The 22,543-nt window shown below is 27.2% G+C and overlaps 1 protein-coding gene across 1 annotated transcript; it reads left to right on the top strand.

Annotated features, from left to right (window-relative positions):
* Positions 1-15,453: 15,453 nt before the first annotated feature.
* Positions 15,454-18,429, top strand: LOC136076346 (uncharacterized). The gene is made up of 7 exons (XM_065789807.1): positions 15,454-15,679; positions 15,848-15,952; positions 16,545-16,980; positions 17,128-17,177; positions 17,465-17,655; positions 17,835-17,999; positions 18,251-18,429. The coding sequence occupies exons 1-6, from the start codon at positions 15,523-15,525 to the stop codon at positions 17,895-17,897; spliced, it is 1,002 nt and encodes a 333-aa protein (XP_065645879.1). The 5' UTR covers positions 15,454-15,522; the 3' UTR covers positions 17,898-17,999; positions 18,251-18,429.
* The last annotated feature ends 4,114 nt before the right edge of the window (positions 18,430-22,543 follow it).

The following is a 22,543-nucleotide window of genomic DNA, read 5'->3' as shown; positions in this document are numbered from 1 at the left end:
ATTTAGATTATTATATATTCTTGCTTGAATGTGCACGGAACTAAAACTCTAAGGTTTAAAAACATAAGAATCACAAAAATAAATAATATAAAAGATAATTAACTTACATGCTATTATGTTATTTATTATAATTTTTTATAAATGTTTTATTTACTTATTTAAACCCTGAATTTAAAATTCTAAACTTAATTTTTACGTCCTTAATTTATTGATTTTGCATTGCTGCGCTTTAATGTCTTCAAAAACTTGATGGCAGTTTTTGCGAACTTAAAACTATTTAAAAACTATTTAATCTTTACGCATAAAAATAAGGAGAGAGTAAAAATTTGGACAATCTAAAACACTCCTTCAATTGAACGCGTAGTAATTAAACTTTAATACTAAAATAATTTTTGTGACGTCATGTAATACTAAAATAATTTTTGTGACATTTGACTAACACTCTCCCTCTCCTTGTCACAAAATTTTGCTTCACCTCCCCCCGCCCCAATTAGCGTGACATACTTTATTGATGACCCCTTAGTACAAGGTTAAATTTGTGAACTCATCTTAGAAATCTTTCAGGTTGATTAGTCTAGTCTTGATTTAAAAAATACCAAGAAAAATCTTGTTATTTCTTGAATTACTAGTTATTTTTTAAGGCTGGTCTTGATTCATTCAAGACTTTTCAAGACAAGACTGATATGGTCTTGTCTCATCTTGTCTTGGTATTGTCTTGTCTTGTCTTGCTAAAATGAGTTTAACAAGACTTTTTATTTCAAGACGCAGACCCTTAGTTACAATATCAAACCATTCTTCAAGATCATCTTTAAACATGTCATCTTTTATCCTGTCGATTTTTTGTTGCCGTGTTCTGTGTACCTTTAAAGCCAGATAGTTCTGTTGCAGGTTGGACAGTTTTCTGACACATGAGTTAACCCGCTGTTTGGTATCTTGGATTTCATACAAATATAAGTTACTGCATCTCAAGATTTTAACTTTCAGGAAGAGTTTTTCCTTCACTTAAATGATAAAACTAGAACAGTTAAAGTACATCCAGTATATTTGGTAATTTTGCTGTAGATAACTGATAAATTGGCTTTCCAATAAGCTAGTGCTTAGGAGCAGATCTCAAACTGGATGATGCCATTTTATAGTTTAGTTTATAGTTTATTACTTGAAAAGTTTAATAGTTCAATTTTAGTTTAACATTAGTTCAATATTGATTCAATAACATTAACACTTGGAAAATAAACATCCAGGTTAGAACTCAGAACACAAGTAAGTTTGACATAAATTTGCTGTCTTATTGTGCCCTCCACTATATACAGCCTTTCAACACCATGGACTGAGATTAAAGACCACACCATTACTGATGTTGGATACTTCACAGTTTTTACCAGGCTGTTGGGAAAGTGTTTCTAATCAGAACAACATTGAACATTCTGGAACTAGTTATCAAAGACTTGATTAGTTGACTTATCACTAAAGACAAAAGTCTTTAGTGATGAGTCCCTAAAGATAAAAGTCTTTAGTGATGAGTAAAAGTTTAGCTCAAAAGAGAAAAGACAGCTAGTAGAATGGTCATTAGCATCATAATCAATTGCCCAAGGATAATACAAAAACATACTGATTGTCTATTCATTTTAAATTTAATAACTCAAAAAACAAAAAATTTATTTGGAAGTGTTTTACTCCATTAAAAACTAGTGTAGTGCCAGCCTGGATGAGGTGACAACAAAACAGCTCACAGAAACTTTTTTGAAATGTTGTTTTTTTGGCATGTGTGATAATTTTCTCTCTGATGTGGAAAGTTTTGAGGTTAGACGAGCCTCTTAATTCTAGCCTCTGCTTTATAGCTTAGAGCACCTTTTGAATCAAGTTTAACTATTCACTGATTTCCCACTGTGTCACAATCCCCAATTTTAATAAAGCCTCCACTTTAACTCATTTTTTCCCTGCAAAAGTGCATAAAAATTTATATTAAATACAAAAAAAAAGAATTAAAAAAAAATAAAATAGGGTTTGACATACTACATTACTTATTATTTCAAAATTAGAAGTGCCCATGTTTTATTTTTCATAAAACAACAACAATAACAGAAGTAAAAGGTTATATATTATATGTATAATTCTAAAAACAATACGTTACTCACCAACTTTACATGAAATTATTCTCTAATTTTTTTTTTTGACAATTTATTTAACCATAAAATCAAAAATTACAAATTTAATTATAATTTACAAAGTTAGGATTGGTGTCACTCATATAGTTAAAAACTAGTCAATAAAGTGAGACCATAATAAAATAAACAAATAAAATTAAAAAAATATTAAAACAAGGAAATAATGAAGAAAGTTAACTACATTAATACAAGTAATAAAAAATAAAGTAATAGGAACAATAGCATTAAAAAAGTTGCAATCAGAACAAAAATATAAAGGTGTAATGCTAAGAAAAATGAAAAAAAAAGAGAGTATGAACGGATGAGATAAGATGAGTGAGAAAAAATTGTAAGAGAAAACAAAAATTTTAATCACATAAGTTCAGGATAGAGTGAAAGAGAAATTTTTTTGCAGAAAAATATAAAAAAGCAAAAAAAATGTATATACATACACTACTACATACAACATTAAAACCTATATTACGCATTATATAGATTAGTTTAAAAAAGTAAATATCAAGATATAGAAAAAGCAACAACAACTAAATTGACAGAGAAAAATGCAAAAAAATAAATACATTCAACATTTTTTGTATACATAAATACACAACATATAAACAATGTACAAAATTAATTAAAATTGTTCTTTTTTAACTCAAAGAATAATCAAATTGTTTTCTACCAGCCTTTTTAAAATAGTTTTCTGTAACTAAAAAGGAACTCAAACCAGAGTTACACTGTTGAATAAATTAAATATATCATGACAATTGCTAAATTAGACAAAAAACATATTGTGATTCTAATATCTTTCACACCACTGTATATACAAAAACAACTAACCTTTGAATTTAAGCTTTTGTTTTATGTTGTAAATATCTCTAGGTTTAGTTTTCAAACCGCTTCTATTAAGGCTATCTGTCACAAGTGTTGTATTTGCCCCACGTTCAATCAACATCAATGTCTGCTGTTCTAACAATCCTTTTGGTTGACGCTGTGAACTATACATAGAAAATTCTTCTATACCATATGGATGGTTGTGTTCAAGAAACAATTTTTTAACACCATAGCATTGTCGTTGGTTGTCATACGAAACATAAATAAACATTTTGCAGCCACATGGAAGTATTGCCTGATTATTGCGCTTACCTTGATTTTTCTTCATAAGATAAGGTTTTTGATGGCCAAAATGTTTGCACGTCCATCTGTAAACATGAAAAATACATGAACAACACTATTTTTTAAAAGATAGTAATTGTAATTGTAAATAAAAATATTCTTTTATGATTATTTTATAAGTATTTTTTTAAAAGGAAATCCATATATAGTAAAATAGATATAAATACACCACAAAGCTTAGTAATTAAAAATACTAAAAAACATAAATATAAATGTAAACCTGCATGCATATATTGAATCTAAAGGTTGAATTTGTGATTGTTGTTTCGCTTTGTTATTGAAACTTTCAAATTTTTCCAGCTTGTTGCCTACACCATTTTAATTATTTTAAATAATTACTTCAAAAAAACAGACCTCACTACAAAAAGGTTGAACACCCAAACTTTTTCCAAATTTTTGCAAACACCAATAATTAAAAAACAAAAGTGGATAAGTAGACACATATACACAAATAATATACACAATAATCATATTGCTGTAGTTGACTTGTTTTTAAGTAAATCCAATTGATTCCTGAATGACTAAAGACTCCTGGTGGTACAGAGCTCAACTCATCTCTCCACTGCAAACATCAAAGTTCATGTTTTGGAGTTAAAGGACTGAGAGAGATAAGAGAGGTAAAGGGCTGAGAAAGGCAAGATCTGGTCTATATCAAGTTGCCTTGTATGATTCGCTTTCATAGGGAAAGTAAGAAATGAATGTAAAAAATGTTACTCAGATTTAACCCCTGGCTTAGGGCTCTTGTTGAGTAAAAGCTAGAGATGGTATATCTACAAAAGTATTAATCATAGGCAGGCATAAACTGCATCAAGCAATTGTTTTGTAGAAGTTTCTAATAGGGTTGCCAGATGTCCCGGTTTTACGGAGGAGACTACAGCGCCAAATCTGTAAAAATAAATTTTTTTACTGTGTTCTCCTCCGTAAAACCGGGACATCTGGCAACCCTAGTTTCTAATCGTGTCTCATTCTATCCCATGGTTTTCACTTTCCAAAGAATTGCAATTTTAATTTGTAATTGTTTCTTTCAAATTTTTTTTAAACAAGAACAATCTGAGAGACAAACATTTTTTTTTCTCTAGATTGTTCTTAAATCAAACCTTTTGCAATATATATATATATATAAAATGAAACCTATTTAATTTAGGAATTAAACAGAGTCAAAGACATTTCAAAAGTTTTCATTTTTTAAACTAAAAAAAAGGCAAAGGTTATTGTCAAAAATTACTAAATTAAATAGTGTTGCTTGCATTTTTGGTCGTGACAAAAACAAAGTAAAAAAGTTAAATTTAAGCAAAAAAAGATAAAGTAAAATAGCAAGAATTGTTAGAAAAAGTTAAGAAAAAAAAAAGACAAAATTAAAAAATTGCAAATCAAAAAAATAATAATAGATGAATAAAGATTTTTAGAGCGCGAAGGAACAGATACAGTAGGTGGATGCAAATATGCTAAATGACAACTAATGTCAGATTGAGTTACAGTTGGTGGAATAAAAGAAGATAGCTTGCTGAAGCTGAGACCATGTTAGTATCTATAAAAAAGAAAAATAGATGTCGTCATATGATGGTGGGACAGGAGCTAAACCTAGTAAGCTGGAGAAGATCCAACTATATTTACAAACATTTGTGAACCTTGTCTAGAAGAAAAAGGGAATCATTAGAAGAAAAGGTCCAAATGTTACAATTCAATTGTCACAATTGTCTTCTATTGTGGGATGAATAAGAGATTTATAAAGGTAGAGAATGAAATATGGTGTAAGGAAATGGTAAGGAAATCAGGAGTTAAAATTTTCGCTAAATAAAAACTTTGTTTGCCTAAAGATTAACCAATTGAAGTACTATTAAAAGTTCTTTATGTTTAATAGATAAAATAGATTATATATATATATAAAGTTTAAGCAAACGAAGTTATACTAAAGGTTCTTTGTGTTTAATAAAAAGAATAAAATTGTTATGCTATCTATTAAACACAAAGAACTTTTAATATAACTTCGTTTGTTTAATCTTTAGGCAAACGAAGTTTTTATTAAGCGAAAATTACTTGAACCTTTTAAAAACAAAGCAAATACTTGCACAAATACTTGTTTTGTTTCAACATAAGAAAGTAACAATACATCTCAATTGATTTTAATTTTGATTGACAATATATGTCAATGGATATTAAAATTAATCCTACATAAATCGATTGTAAGTATATTATAAATAAAATCATACACTACAATACTTGTCTCCTATATTCTTTGATTATTTAAACGTTCATTGGTTCACTCAGAAATACGTCATTTTCACGGAAAATAGCCAAAATTACCTCTTAATTTCCGTGAATTTTCACGGAAAATATAATTTACGATACTTCGTTTTCTCAAGTAAATATTGTAACGGAAGTATCTTTTTACCCCTCCTATTGGAGTTCAGACCTCTTAAAAATGACGTGTTTTAAATTCGCTCAATCGGTGTATTGCTAAACGAAAAGTGCGTAAAATATTTGTCCGGATGCCGGACAACCAGACACTTCGTTTTTTACATGAAAAACGCTATTGCTGATGAATGTCTTCTGCATGCTGGCGATCAAGATAGCATTTTCAAAATATAATTTAAATCGATTGTATCGCGACAAGTATTAAATTTTAATTTGGCAAAGATTGAGGAACAAGAGTTGTAATCGAATAAAGTTATTATTAATTATATATCTAATTATATATTTTTATATCAATATATATTTCTAAATAAAAAAGTTGTTACAATTCAAGGACATTTACAAATAGTAGTAAACTAATCTGAAGTAAACACCAAATATAATATAATAATAGATAAAAATGAAAATAATAACAATAATAATACATAGTATTTTATACAAAATTATAGACATTCATTTAACTCAAATGAATGTTCTAGTGTTGTTATTATTGTTTTCATTTATATCTATTATTGTATTATATTTGGTGTTTACAGATTAGTTTATTTGGTGTTACATTACACTTAAATTCTAAGAGTAATGTAACTAATATTGTAAATAATAATAATTACAATACATACATATGATGATAATAAATAAAAAACATACATAATAACAATATTGAATAAATAGTTAATAGAGAGGATAATAGTAATAAAAATAAAAATTAAATTTAATTAATTAAAACAAATCAATACTAACTTCCATACAACAATCATTTATACATACAAAGTTACAGGTATAAATAGTAATGAACTGAAAGCAGGAAGAGCTTTAGCTCTCGCTTTTGCCTACACTCCCTAAATTGGTTTACAAGAGAAATTTATTGCTCTCGCAAAAATAAAAAATTAAGAAATTTTGTTTAATTATGGGTTGAAAACTTTACCAGGAATAAAACATTTTTATAGTCGATAAATAAAATCGGATTATTAATTTAAATAATAAAAAAGTTTATTTTAAGGTTAATCTTTTATTATTTTTTTATTTTTCTATCACCAGCTTACTAGTTTTCGAAGCTACGGTCCCATAAGAGATCAAAACATTGTTGTATTTTTAATGCGTTTGAAAGAAAATGTCTTTTTTAGTGTAGAAAGAGAAAGAAAAATGTTGTTAAACTTTGAATGATTGATTTTGATATTTTGTTTTATCGTATTTATGTCAATCGCTTTTAAAAGCTGTTTAATTATATTCATTTTGAATGGCGTTTAAAATATAAGTTTCGCTTAAAATAAAAGTTTCGCTTAAAATAAAAGTGGCGTTTAAAATAAAAGTTTCAAGAGAAAAACAGAAATCATTAAAAAAAACTACAACGAATAATAAATATTTATAAAATAAAGTCAATAATAGAAAATAAATTTTTATTGTTTTCTATAATATAAACATATCTAAAAAAAGTACTATTACTTGGAAATTTTTTATTACAATTATATTTAAAGAAGTGATTGACAGGCCTTGTTAAGAAGCGCTACGCAGCTCGCATTTTGCTTGCGAAAAGGCGATTTGCCTTTTTGCCTTTTTGCCTTTTTGCCTTTGCCTTTTTGCCGATTTGCCTTTTTGCCTACGCGTTCAGCAGTTTTGCGCTACGCAAAAACTGCTGCTTTTGCTACGCAAAAAAAAAAAAATCTTTTAGAATATTTAATTATCTTTTGCAACTTTGCAAAACTGCAACTTTTGCAAAACTTGCAAAACTGCAACTTTTGCTACGCAAAAAAAAAAAATCTTTTAGAATATTTAATTATCTTTTGATTACCGTTAACGTGACGTTTATTCAGAAGAAATAAAGTCGTAAGTAAAAGCATTCAACCGCAATTGTAAACTAATAGATTTTTTGTTAAAGAAACAGTTTGTTTCATAATTTTTTTTTTGTTATTAAAAATTAGTTTAAAAAAAAGTGTTTTAAGTTTTATCTTAAGGAATTAAATATATAAATTCCTTTTGAATATAAAAATTATTTTTAGTCATAATAAGTTTAAAAAATGCACTATTTATTTTGATGTAAATATTTTATTAATAAGATATTTTGTTTATTGTTAATTCAATAACGTAAAGTTTTAATGACGTTCATTTAATTTATGAAAATAAATTATGATCACGAATATGTTATCGGTAACTGATAAATAACAAAAAAAAACTTTATTGTTTAAAAACATTATTAAAAAGAGTTCACAAATTAAATAAGAAAAAATGTATTAACAGTTAATAAAATAACCAAAAACCAAATATAAAATCATAAGAAAATAAACAAATATTTTACGTTTCATGAAAAAAATATTTTTTTCAAAATAAAATTTAGTTAATATTTGAAAAAAATAATAAAAATGATTTTTTTAATAAGAACTTAGATTTTATTTGTAACTTTTGTTACAGAGAGAAAAAACAAACTGTTTGTATGATTTTTAACGCGTTAATAAAATAACTTTAATTACAATGCGGTACTTGAAAAGACGCTATTGACGCAATATAATTTCTAACGATGCAAAATATATTTGCTGAGTTGAGTTACTTAGAAATGCGTTACGCGTTTTCGCTACGCAGCGAAATCTCGTAACAAGGCCTGGATTGATGTAAAAAAAAGTATCAAACTCATTCATTCAAAGATTTTAAACATTCTTTTCCAATCATTCAATCAAACATTTAATTTAAATAATGAATTTTATTTGTAATTTAAACATTTTTCTAAAATTATTATAAATATTTTTATGTACATAACTTTAAAGTATAATTGTTTTTTTAATTGTAATTAAATAAATTCTCTTATAAGTCTATTATCTAAGTTTCAAATAAATTTATTGTTTTTTAAAACGCATTGGAACTAATTTATTGTATTACAATGTTGCCAGCTATACAAAAGTTTAAATTTAACTGTTATGTCGCACAAAAATAGAAAGCTCTCGTAAAAAGCTGTTTAGAGGAGCAGCTAGCATGGCTCACCTTGTCTGTTTTAGGAGAGCAGCTCTCTGCTCATTTATTCTGGCTGAGGCCTGTATATATGTATATCTAAATATATGTATATATATATATATATATATATATATATATATATATATATATATATATATATATATATATATATATATATATATATATATATATATATATATATATATATATATATATATATATATATATACAGTGGTGTACCCTCCAGGGTTTTTTTATTCAAGTAAGACTCAATTTCAGTCATTTAATTCATAAAAAATAGGAGTTGAAAAACTGAAGAAGCTCCATATAAATTAATAATAAAATGATTTAAGTCATATCCCCTATAAATATTTTTCTGACCACAATGCTTTCAGTCGATTGTATGTAAATGCAGACTTTCCATCCATTTTAAATGCTCAATTGAAAAAATGTTTCTAGTTTTGAACTCAAATTATTATTCATGGTTATTTGAATGGATTAATTTATTGAACTAAATTTTTTTTTGCAGAAGAAGTGAAATGAATGATAATAATAGTTATTGTCAACGAAAGTTTAGACGTCTGAATAACATAAAGAAAAATTTTCTGGTCTCTTGCGATAATGAGTTAAATAATACTGAAAATTTAAATGAAGATCAATGTTCGTCGATCAACATAGATCCTTTCATAACAAATTAATTTCTACTGAATAAGGAAATTCCTATTCAAGACCTTGGATATGCAGAACAGTATTTATTGATTACAGATAATCAAAAAACCATAAGCTCTGATGAGAACAAAGTGTTTTCCTTAAAGGAAAAAATTGCTGCATAGGTAATAAAACATAACATTAGTTGTTTGTGTAGCAACGAACTTCTGGATATTCTTTGTAGAAATAATATTCCTGGGTTGCCGAGAGATAGTAGAATATTGCTAAATACACCAAGACATATTAATATTGATAAAAAATGTGGTGGGGAGTTTTTATATTTTGGAATAGAATGTGGTGTGACACGATGTTTAAAAAAAATTAAAAACGTTGACGTTGACATAAAAATAAATATAAATATTGATGGGTTGCCTTTATTTAAATCGTCTTTGGCTCAATTATGGCCCATACTTGGACTATTTAATAAAAATGTTTTTGTGATTGCTTTATTTTGTGGAACATCTAAGCCAAGTTCTCTTGATGATTACTTGAATGAATTTATCGCAGAGTGTAAAAATTTATCTAAAAATGGAATTCATTTTGAAAAACAACACTAAAACTTTAAAATAAATGCTTTTGTTTGCGATGCTCCAGCTAGAGCATACTTAAAAAATATTATGGGTCATACAAGCAAACATGGTTGTGAAAGATGTGAAATTGTTGGAGAAAGTATGAACCATAGAATAATATATAAAGGAAGTGGTTTTCCGCTTAGAACTTTGGAAAAATTTGATAGTCTTGGATACCATTTTCATCAAAAAGGGTTCTCGCTTCTTAAAGAAATTAATATTTCATTTAACTGTTTTGTATTGGATTACATGCATCTCATTTGTTTAGGAGTTGTCAAACGAATCCTTGTATTTCTGAAACATGGTCCCAGAATTTGCAAGTTATCTAATCTTTTATTAGCAGAAATTAATTATAATTTATTTAATCTGAAAAGTTCAATTCCAAGTGACTTTGTGCGACAACCGCGATCTTTATTATTTTTAGACAGGTGGAAAGCAACTGAATTTTGCCAGTTTTTAATGTATACTGGAGTGATTGTATTAAAAGGTATTGTTAGCAAAGAGTTTTATATACATTTTCTTTCTCTCCATGTTGCGACATCAATTCTATTGAATTCTAATAGAAAAATAAGAGAACACTATTTAGATTATGCAAGACAATTGTTTGCCTATTTTGTAACAAATGCAGAAGATTTTTATGGCAACACTTTTCCAGTATATAACGTGCACAGTCTACTACATATTGCTGATGATGTGGAAAAATATAATGTTTCGCTTAATGAAATTTCTGCTTTTCTTTTTGAAAACTTTTTGCAGACCCTTGAAAAAGATGTTAGAAATCATAAAAGTCCGGTCGCCCAAGTTGCTAAAAAGTATATAGAATTTGAAAATTGTCATAAAATACTACCTTCAAGAAAAACCTATCATATTTCTGACAGAGGATTGAAAGATTCATGCTTCGTCACAAAATATCTTTTATTTATTGTCACGGAAATAAATCTAGGTGCTGATACCAGTTATTTTTGTCATGTGTATAAATTAAAAGATCTTGAATCGTTTTATGAAGAACCATTAAGTTCGAAATATTTAGGTAGGGGAGATGGGGGCGCATTGATCGCCGGGGCAGTATGATCTTTTGGCTTTTACTCGTTCATTTTTGCCTTACTAGAAGTGAGGTTGCAATTTAATTAACCATTATGCTTCCCTAATTGATTATTCGTAATATTTTTTCATAAGGTTATCAGCGTCAAAAAAAATAAAGAAAATATTGTTTTTCGTCATAAAATATGATTTTTTTAAATCGTACTATAATTCAAATATATTTTTATTTAGATGTCTGTATGGGTTAACAACAATTTTATTTTAAATTTGTAAGTGTTAGGTGTATAATATAATATATAATTTTTATTTGGCTGCAATTTATACAGTAGATATTGCTATCAATATGTTACCTATACCTATTGGGGTACATTGATCTTTGACTATGCGGGGCCCATTGATCGGAGGATCAAAGAGCCCCATAGAAGACAAAGTGCCCCATGTTTTTGTTTATAAGCAATACAGTTAAACGAATGGAATTGTATTTATAATTTAAAAAAAAAAACTATATATAAACAAACAATAGCTTTTAGCATTTCATTTTTTAAATCTACTTTTGTTATAAGCTAGTAATAATAATACTATTATTTTATAATATCAAAAGAATAATATTCAACATAATAATTAAAAAATATTTAACATAATATTATTATGTTAAATATTAGCATTTATTAAAAACATATGTTTTTAATGATATATTTTTTTACAGATCTTAAAATGGTTAGAAATAGAATTAAAAAAACAAATAAAGTTGCTATACCAAGTGAAACAATGAAAGTAGCTTTAATAAAGTTTTAGAAGGAACACAACTGAGTGTTGTAGCACGTCAGTTTAACATAGATAGAATGACTTTAAAAAGATATTGTCGTAAAAAGAGGCTTAATCCAAATGAAGCTTTCAAGCCTAACTACAATAATAGACAAGTTTTTACAGCAGAAGATGAAAAAAGGTTATCAAGTTATTTACTAATTGCATCAAAAATGAACTATGGCCTTTCAACTAGGTCAACGCGATTATTGGCATATGAATTTGCTTTAAAAAACAATAAGATATGCCCATCATCATGGATCAATAATAAAATTGCAGGCATTGATTGGTTGCAAGGTTTTATGAAAAGACAACCAGAGTTGTCTCTACGAACACCTGAAGCAACGAGCTTCGCTCGATCAACAGCTTTTAACAAACACACTGTAAGAGAGTTTTTTCAAAATCTTAAAACGGTAAGAAATCGATATAAATATAATCCTAACTGTATATATAATGTTGATGAAACTGGTTTAACAACCGTTCAAAAGCCGGTAAAGGTTTTAGCTGGTAGAGGAAGCAAACAAGTTGGAAGAATCACATCTGCAGAACGAGGAACATTAGTAAATGCATGTTGTGTCTTTAATGCTATTGGAAATTCCATTCCTCCATTATTTATTTTTCCTAGGGTAAAGTTTCATGATTACATGATTAAGGAAGGACCTCCTGGATGTGTGGGATTTGCAAATCCTTCTGGTTGGATGAACTCAGAAATTTTCATAGAATGGATTAAACATTTTGTTAAATATTCAAACTGTTCTCAGGAATCTCCAGTTTTGTTACTTCTCGACAGTCATGAAAGTCATATTTCTGTTAAAGGCTTGGAGCTTGCAATTCAACACGATGATAAGTTTTCCTCCCCATTGCAGCCATAAATTGCAGCCATTAGATAGAACTGTTTTTGGACCATTGAAAAGGTTTTACAATTCTGCATGTGATAATTGGATGGTTTCAAACCCAAGACCAATGACCATTTATGATATTGTTTCAATAGTTTGAGAACCGTATACAAAAGCTTTCTCACCATCTAATATACAGACAGGATTTAGAGTAGCTGGCATTGAGCCATTCAATTCTGAAATTTTCAAAGATGACGAATATTTACCATCATCAGTTACAGATAGAGCTGCTCCAGATACAGTTACTATCACTCCTGTCAACAACATGGAATCTGAAATGATACCAGCACATGTTAATCACATAGAGTCTGAAATAACTATAGTAAATATTGAAACAAGTATTTTAAACAAAGTGTCAACAAGTGTTGCTTCTATAATCTCACCTGAGGTTTTAAAACCTTACCCAAAAGCATCTGCCAGAAAAAAAAATGTTAAAAGTAGGCAGTTAAAAACAAGGATCTTGACTGATACTCCTGTCAGGAATGAAATTCGTTTGTCAAAAGAAAAGAAAATTTTGAAGCAAACCAAAAATCAACAAAAAGTCTCCACAAAAGATAAGAAAGAAACTAAGAATTACTTGCTTAGGAATAAAAAACAATGTAAACCAAAAGCTGCTTCACAACTTGACTTTCACAAATGATGAAATATTCTTAATCAAAATATTGTACTTTTAAAAAGTTTTGTAAACTTAAAAGTTGTATTCTTATTTCAGTCTTTATATTTCAGTTCTTATAAATTTCAAGTTGTTGTAAAGTTTTAAACGTATATAAAGCGGGTAGCTTATAGCTGCTGTGATTTATACATTTTTTAATTAAAAATTAGACTAGTGGGTTTAACTGCTATATTTAAAAAATAATTAAAAAATTTAGATGTATTATATGTTATACAATATTACCCTTTGACTAAATTATTTACAAGATTTAGTTATAGAAGTGTTAAACGTTTAGATAATATTACACATATAAGATCAATGTGCCCCAAGTCGGAGATCATAGTACCCCATAGTTTGGGGTACATTGATCTTTTGAGAGGGTTGTTTAAAAGTTAAAATTATTCATTTTTATCATTTTTTTAAATCAAAATATTTATATATTCCAAAAGCCAGATAGTTCTACATGTGTTTCGTAGTTAATAAGTTTTTACATCTCTTTCAGGTTCTGCGCAATTTTCAAAACACTGCTACGGCGATCAATGCGCCCCTATCTCCCCTATATATTATATCCAGAATCTACAAAAATATAACAAGTGCAAACTAATTAAACAAAATGAGATTAAAAGAAAAGTAGCTTTGTTACCAAGTGGCAGTGGTTATGTTTGCTTCCCACTTTTACATGAGACAGAACAATAATGAATCAAAATATAGTAACAATTGTATATAAACTTTTATTAATTAATATTCAAAATAAAATAATTTTGTGGCAAACAAAAATTTTGTTGTTAAATATAAATGTAAATTTTTTGATGAACACAGTGATTTAAGTTTTTTGCATCTTTATATCATATTTAATGATGTTTACTCGTTTAGTGTTTAAAGATTATATATATATATATATATATATATATATATATATATATATATATATATATATATATATATATATATATATATATATATATATATATATATATATATATATATATATATATATATATATATATATATATATATATATATATATATATATATATATATATATATATATATATATATATTCTCTCTTTTCTCTCCCTTTTTTGAGGTTGAGCAATTTTTATTTATTTTTATTAATATTCTTATAATAATTTAAAAAAAATTGATTAACTGAAATTGCTTACTACTTCAAATCGCTTAACACTTACGTAAATAGCTTAACGCTTAAAACATGGCCGATATGTATATATATATGTATATATACATATATATATACATATCGTTATATATAACATATAATTAATATTCAAAATAAAATAATTTTGTGGCAAACAAAAATTTTGTTGTTAAATATAAATGTAAATTTTTTGATGAACACAGTGATTTAAGTTTTTTGCATCTTTATATCATATTTAATGATGTTTACTCGTTTAGTGTTTAAAGATTATATATATATATATATATATATATATATATATATATATATATATATATATATATATATATATATATATATATATATATATATATATATATATATATATATATATATATATATATATATATATATATATATATATATATATATATATATATATATATATATTCTCTCTTTTCTCTCCCTTTTTTGAGGTTGAGCAATTTTTATTTATTTTTATTAATATTCTTATAATAATTTTAAAAAAATTGATTAACTGAAATTGCTTACTACTTCAAATCGCTTAACACTTACGTAAATAGCTTAACGCTTAAAACATGGCCGATATGTATATATATATGTATATATATATATATATAAATATATATATATATATATATATATATATATATACATATCAATATGCAATATATATATATATATATATATATATATATATATATATATATATATATATATATATATATATATATATATATATATATATATATATATATATATATATATATATATATATATATATTGCATACTTTGGTTAGCACTATGACACGTTACTGGTTTAGTTATATATACATATGTGTGTGTGTGCGTATATATATATATATATATATATATATATATATATATATATATATATATATATATATATATATATATATATATATATATATATATATATATATATTAAAAGAAATGTCTGTCAATGTACAAAAAATAAAATCAAAATGGTCAAGAACTGTATGGAGGGAAGGAACTAAAGTTCATGAAGAAGTGGTTTTATCCAAATGGATGGATAAATTACGACAAAAAGTTTTTTGGCCAAACAAAAAGTTTTTTGGCTAGTCGTGCAGAAAAAGAAGAAATGGATCCTGGTCCTCACTGGAAAGTTTTTGAACTGATTAAAGTAAAGGTTTGTCATGGTATGTTGTTGCATTTTTTACTTTTTATAGTTTATGTAAAAAATCATTTGAACTAACATTTTAATACATGAACATTAACACATTAATGAAAAAAATTTTACTGTACGGGCCTGTTACAGATTCTTTAAACTAAAATGTAATTTAATTAAAAGTTAATTTAACCTTTAGATGATGTTGAAGTTTGTAAAGGATATGATCTGACATCAGCTTCAGATCAAGATATGGAACAGATTAAAAAAGAACAAATATTTAAATGTATAGCAGAAAAAAAAGGTAATTATGACTTGCGCACGGATATAAGTGTCAATTTTTTATGGTAAAGTATAGTTGAATGGTCAAATGTAATGATGATACATATTGAATACACTTATGTTATTATTTATTTAGCCGTTAGAAAATTGACTTTTTGTAGATTATCCTGATAAAAATCTTCTTAGATTTTGAATAAGTGTATGTTTTTGTTAATTTTGTACTTAAACGGAACATTAGGGTGACTTCAAAACAAAGTTTTTATATAATTATCTATTGGGATCCCCTAAATGACATTAAACTGTATATGTATGTATGTGTATCAACTTATTTTCTCAGCGCAGTTGCTTTGTTCATCAAGATTTGTAGGTAAAGGGTTAAGACAATAAAATACAAAAAAAAAAAGAGTAGTTACCTCGCCTGAAGTGACCCATTCGGCTTTGGGGAGGGGAATAATGGTAATAGAAAAAATATACAGAATACTATATTGTGCAAATATAATTATATATTGTTGGAAAATTATTTGGAAAATGTTAGTTCCTTTTCCAAATTAAGGTTTAGTAAACCATTACAACTGTTCCGTAACTTAATAGTAATAATATTATAATCTCTTTAGGCCTTCCACCTATACCTGAAAAGATATCTGAGTTCAATGAAATGGATGATTGTGATTTTAACAGATTCCAATCTAGTGTAGATCTAATAAAATCTATTAAAATACCAAAAAAAAATTATGAGGATGTATCTAGATGTCATGATTCAACACACCGATCCCGTTCTAGATCTCCAATTCATTGTTCCAGATACAATAGTGCAGCACACAATAGCCGATCCCCTTCTAAGTCTCCTACTCTTCACAACTCTAGATCTTCTTACAGACAGTATAATACAAAAGACAATAGCCAAAGTAAAAAAGCTAATTGGAAAAGATCTCCTCATCGTTATCAAGCTTCAAGGTCAATTTCTTCTAGTTCCGAATCTCCAACTAAGTCATCATCCAAACAGTCATCAAATGTTACAAATAGACTGAAAGAATCATTCAATGAAAAAGGGTTTTAATAATTTTTTTAATAATTTAGATTATATAAAACATTTCTGAGAATACTTTTTCTTAAAACGTTATGCTAAAGTAACGCTAAATTTGAATTTTTAAAAGTGACTAACCTAACACTAATCCTGAATGGTTTTGTCATATTTAGGAATTTTACAGATGCTTCGCAAAACATCAGTTATCCTATCGAGACTGGAAGTAAGTTTTTGTTCTACTTGCTGAATATCTGTCTAAAAACTTTGAATAAATATTGTATTAACACATTTAATAATATTGTATTCATCATGGAAGATGTATTGAATTGCTTTTATATTAAAGATATTAAATTTATATTAAATTTTATTGTAGAAAAATTATATATTATATAAATTAGATTATATATATATATATATATATATATATATATATATATATATATATATATATATATATATATATATATATATATATATATATATATATATATATATATATTCTTTTTTAAGAGTTTCAAAAAGGAGTAATGAAATTTATGGCAGAAGTAAAGATTTTCATGAATGACATGAACACATTTATGGAAAAGCAGATAAATAATCGGGGTGAAAGTAATCGGGAAGAATTAAAACAACTGCTTGATATAGATGAGTTTTTGCAGTTTGAAGAGAACCTTGTGGAACCAGTATTCCGGACCAAAATAGTATACTTTAACTTATTTTTATGTTTAAAGATAGAATACTGAACAACTTGAATGTTAAGGTCATTTGAATTTAACTCGATACTAGTCTATCTAGTATTGCTATATATTCTTTTTTTTAATTAATGTATTTATTTCTTTGCAGAACTAAAATTATGATCATTTTTCTGGGTGTAATTTAGATTGAGCATCTTAAACAAGTAGGGGGGGGGGGGTCGACGGTAAAGACGCAATTCGAAGAATAATAGATCGTGTTTTTTCTGTCCAACTTCAGTCTAAACTTAACATGAAAGGGACGGGTCATAAGCTTGGCATCGAAGATAAATTGATATGGAAAGTAATAAAAGGTAATTTAGTTATCAAAGTAAAAAAAAATTAATCAAAAGAGAAAATATTTTGATTTAATTGTTTTTTAATTATTCATAAATTATGGTTATGTATATTTATGTGCTTGATTTTTATGACAAAATTCTGTCAACTTTATGTTTTGATTTTCATTCTGTGTTTGGTTAATATTTTGATTTAAAAAAAATTAAATTTATGTTGAAATTGGAATATTTAAATTTTTATTTAATATTTAAATCGTTTTTGTTTTTAGAAAGCGTTTTTGCCATTTTCCCACAAGTTAGGAAAGCAGAAATTCGTGAAAGAGCGAGCGTAAAATTAAAGAATGCTCCTGGTAGAAAAAGTGGCGATGGACGAAAAATTCAAAATACTGACAAATAGTGCATTAAATCTACTTTTTACTTCTTTTTGAGAAAAACAAACTTTCTTTAATTGCATTCGTTTTTAATACATATGTAACTGTGTTTATTTTGAGCTTAATTCTTAATTCAATTGAAATTCACCTTCTTTCTACTTAAATAATTTCAAAAATTTTAAATATTTAGTTCAGCTAAAAAGACTTAAGCCATCTAGATATATCTAGATGGCCGAAGTCTTTATAAAACTTTAAACATAGACGTTTCACATTAAAAGCCAGATCAAGAGCCAGATTACTAAAGGGTACCTCAAAGCCAGAATACTGAAAGTACCACGACTTTAGGTAGATATATCTACCTAAAGTTGTGATGCTTTCAGTAATCTAAAAGTACTGAAAGTACCACAACTTTAGGTAGATATATCTACCTAAAGTTGTGATGCTTTCGGTATTCTGGCTTTGAGGTACTTTTCAGTAATCTGGTTTTTAATGTGAAACGTCTATGCTTAGAGGTTTAATACATCTGCAATCATGTCTAGCTCATGAAGTTGATATATCAACTTCGTGATGTAGATATTATTGCAGATATTTTTTAATATCGACTTTATAAAATACGCGTGTATTTAACACGTCTGAAGACGTATAAAAGACGTTTAAAAGGCACAGTTTTGAAAAGTCTAAAAGACGCATTCGTAGACGTCTAGATCATAAGGCTAAATGACGTCTTTAAAAAGACAACTAAAAGGTTTTACAAAGACGTTTAAAAGATGTATTTATAAAGATGTCTTAATGGCGTCTTTAAAAAAACGTCTTTTAGCCTAATCCATGACGTCTACAAGTGCGTCTTTTAGACCGCCTCAAAGACCTCTTTTAGACGTCTTTTAAACGTCTTTGTGCTTACTGTGATTGTTATAAAAATAGTTATATCTTTGAACACTAACAGAGCCGTAGGAACAAAAATTATATTGGGAGGGGTTGTACTACCCCGAAATAGTTTTAAGGACCTTTTTTTTTTAGTTATTTTTTCAGTCAATTTCTTCAAAATTATTAAAAAAAAATTATTGGGGGGGGGGGGGGGCAAACCCATGCTGCCCACCCGGTTGCTACGGGCCGGAATAAGTCGATACAAATAGCTATTATGGCTTCAGTAATGTATTAAGATAAATACTTTTGTTGTTAGTACAGCGCAAAATGAAATATATATTACATAATTTCTTTCCAACTGCTGTTAAAAGTAGCATTTTTTTTTTAAAATACCAACATAAATGTATTAAATTGTGACTAGGTTAAATTAGGTTATGTCAAACAAACACTTCAAGATATCTTTATAATTATATTGATATATCTCCTGCAAAACTGTTATAACAGACGCTTCAGTTGTTTATAATATTTTGCCATTATTTACGAACTCTTTGTTTGCATAAACTAAATACCAATAAAAAAAGTTGTGTGTCGTTTCAAATGTAAAATAAAAATTAGTGTTACTGATCAAGAAACTTTGCACAAACAACACTGGATTTTGAATGATCAAGAAAAGCGTCTTTTCTACTCCCAAACTACAATCGTAGAAAAAAAAAAATGATGTCGTTTGGCTGAAAATCCAAAATTGAAAAAAAAAAGTTATTCATATTACTTTATTGTTTCTGACGAACTCATACGTGTTTGCAAAGAGTTTTATCTATGTACTCTAGATATTGATGAAAAAAGAATTCGAAATCACCACTCAACAAAAAATAAAACAACAGGAACACCTTAACAGTATAAACGAGGTAAAGTACCTAGTCGAACTGTCCCAAATAGTATTAAAGATTCTGTACGTAAACATATTCAAAACATTCCCAGAATTGACAGTCACTACTGTCGCAAAAGTACAAACAAAGAGTACATTCAAGAAAATCTGAATATGACCATTTTGTATGAGAAATATTGTGAAAAATGTGTTTTAGACAATGTTGTTCCTGCAAAAAAAAGTATGTATAGAACAATATTTAACACAGAGTTTAATATTGAAGTTCATACATTAAAAAAAGATAGATGTGACAAATGTGAAAGTATGAAAATGAATCCTTCACCTAACTTAAATGAAACAGCATTACATGAAATCCACACAAAAAACAAAGTTGAGACTAATGAAGAACGTAATTGTGATCGACTTGATAAAAGCAAATGTATTGTTTGCTTCGATATGGAAAAAGTGTTCAGCCTACCAACAGCAAATGTTTCTAACTTTTTTTACAAACGAAAGTTGACTGTTTTTCGTTTGACTGCACAGTGCTCAATATCCAAAAAAATTTACGGTGCACTCTGGTCAGAGCTTACAAGTGGTCGTTCAGGAAATGATATAGCTAGTGCTCTTCTTGTTATACTAGATCAAATAGTTGCGGATGAACCTCTTGTTACTGAAATTTGCTTATGGAGCGACTCTTGTGTACCACAGAACCGAAATAGTTTTATGACAATTGCTTTAAAAATTTTCTTACAAAATCATCCGCAAATTAAAACAGTCATTCAGAAATTTTGTGAGCCAGGACATAGTGTGATACAGGAAATAGACAGTTTGCATAGTATTATTGAAAGAAATATGGCAGTAGCTGAAGTGTACAGTCCGATTGGCCTTGTCACAATACTAAAATACATTCCTCGAAAGAATCCAATCATGTTGATTCAAATTAAAGACGAGCAGATGATGGACTTTCAATCTATTGCAAAGAATTATTCGTTGCTTAAAAATATTCCATATGCTAAAGTAAAGGTACTTAAATACTCAGCAGATAAGTTATTGAGTGTGGAATACAAGAATACGTTTGATTTTGAATATAAGGTGGAAAATATTGTCAACTTTAAAACACGAAACCAAAGTTCAGGTAACAAAATAATAAGAAATCATGAAACATTTTTGCAACCAAAGGTGCTTCCAAAAAAAATATATATATCGAAGGAAAAGGTAGAAGATCTAAAATCGATGATAAAGTTCATGCCTCTTCAAGACAATGAATATATGACATTAGTATTGCAATCATTTAACTAGTGTTTTACTTTAACTATTGGACAATGTTCTTTGCTGCAACTTGCAGCTCTATTGACTTCTTTATTTTATGAACTTTTTATTATCTTTTTAATTTTGATCATATTGTATAAATTTTAATTTGAGGGTCGTTGCACTTAATTTTTAACTGTAACAGATTGTTTGGATCAGTCTTTAATTCATAGTAACTATTGCTACCACCTTAAAACATTTAAACAATTTTTTTTTTAATTTAAAATTCTGTAACTTTCATTGTAAATTAATCATTTGTGTTTGTGCCAATGTAACTGACCCTCATTAGCAAAATAAAATATGTTTGCAGTATTATTCAGTTTTATGATCTCTAAAACTACATTATAGTTTTATAAATACTTTAAAGGGCTAACAAAGAGGTTAACTAAAAAAGCTAGTAAAGTAAGGTACGAAGTGGTAAAGTAAGGTACGAACCAGTAAAGAGGTTAAAAATAGAACCAGCAAAAGTCCCACCGAAAATTATAAACATTATTTTTATATTTCACATTTAATGTCATCAAATAAAGCGCTTTCGGAAAGAAAAAAAAAGCATTTAAATTTTATAAACTTAATGAAAATGAAAACCAACAGGCTGCATGTCCATAACCAGGTTCAGTTTGCAACGTTTTTATTGTTAAACGACCCTTTTAAACAAGATTTTATCACTTCTATAGAAAATTAGACTTAATTTACTATTAGATCTAAAAATAGGAATAGTTTACATAAAGTACAACAGTCAGTATTTGTGCCCCAAAATTTGAATTTCGGATTACTCGGAATCACAAAAAGTGGACATACGGCCTCTTGGTTCTCGGCTGACGATATGTAAAATAAAGTTTGACATATGTTAAATAAAGTTCGACATATTTTAAATAAAGTTCGACATATTTTAAATAAAGTTCGACATATGTTTATAAACAACAAATACATTATTCGTTTATCTACTGCCATTTTAATTATGCAAATATTGTATGGGGAAGCGCGCACAAAACTAAACTTAAGTTTCTTTACCAGCATCAGGCTCACGCAGCTCGTTTAATTAATTTCGTAACTTGTTTTTAAATTCAAAACCACTTCTGGGAAAATCGAAAGTCATAAATGTATATGAACTAAATGCTTATAATATTTTATGTTTCATGTTTTAATGTAAAAAC

This window comes from Hydra vulgaris, chromosome 02, assembly GCF_038396675.1.
Source record: "Hydra vulgaris chromosome 02, alternate assembly HydraT2T_AEP".
NCBI classification, from domain to species: domain Eukaryota; kingdom Metazoa; phylum Cnidaria; class Hydrozoa; order Anthoathecata; family Hydridae; genus Hydra; species Hydra vulgaris.
This window is presented reverse-complemented; position numbering and strand designations above follow the sequence as displayed.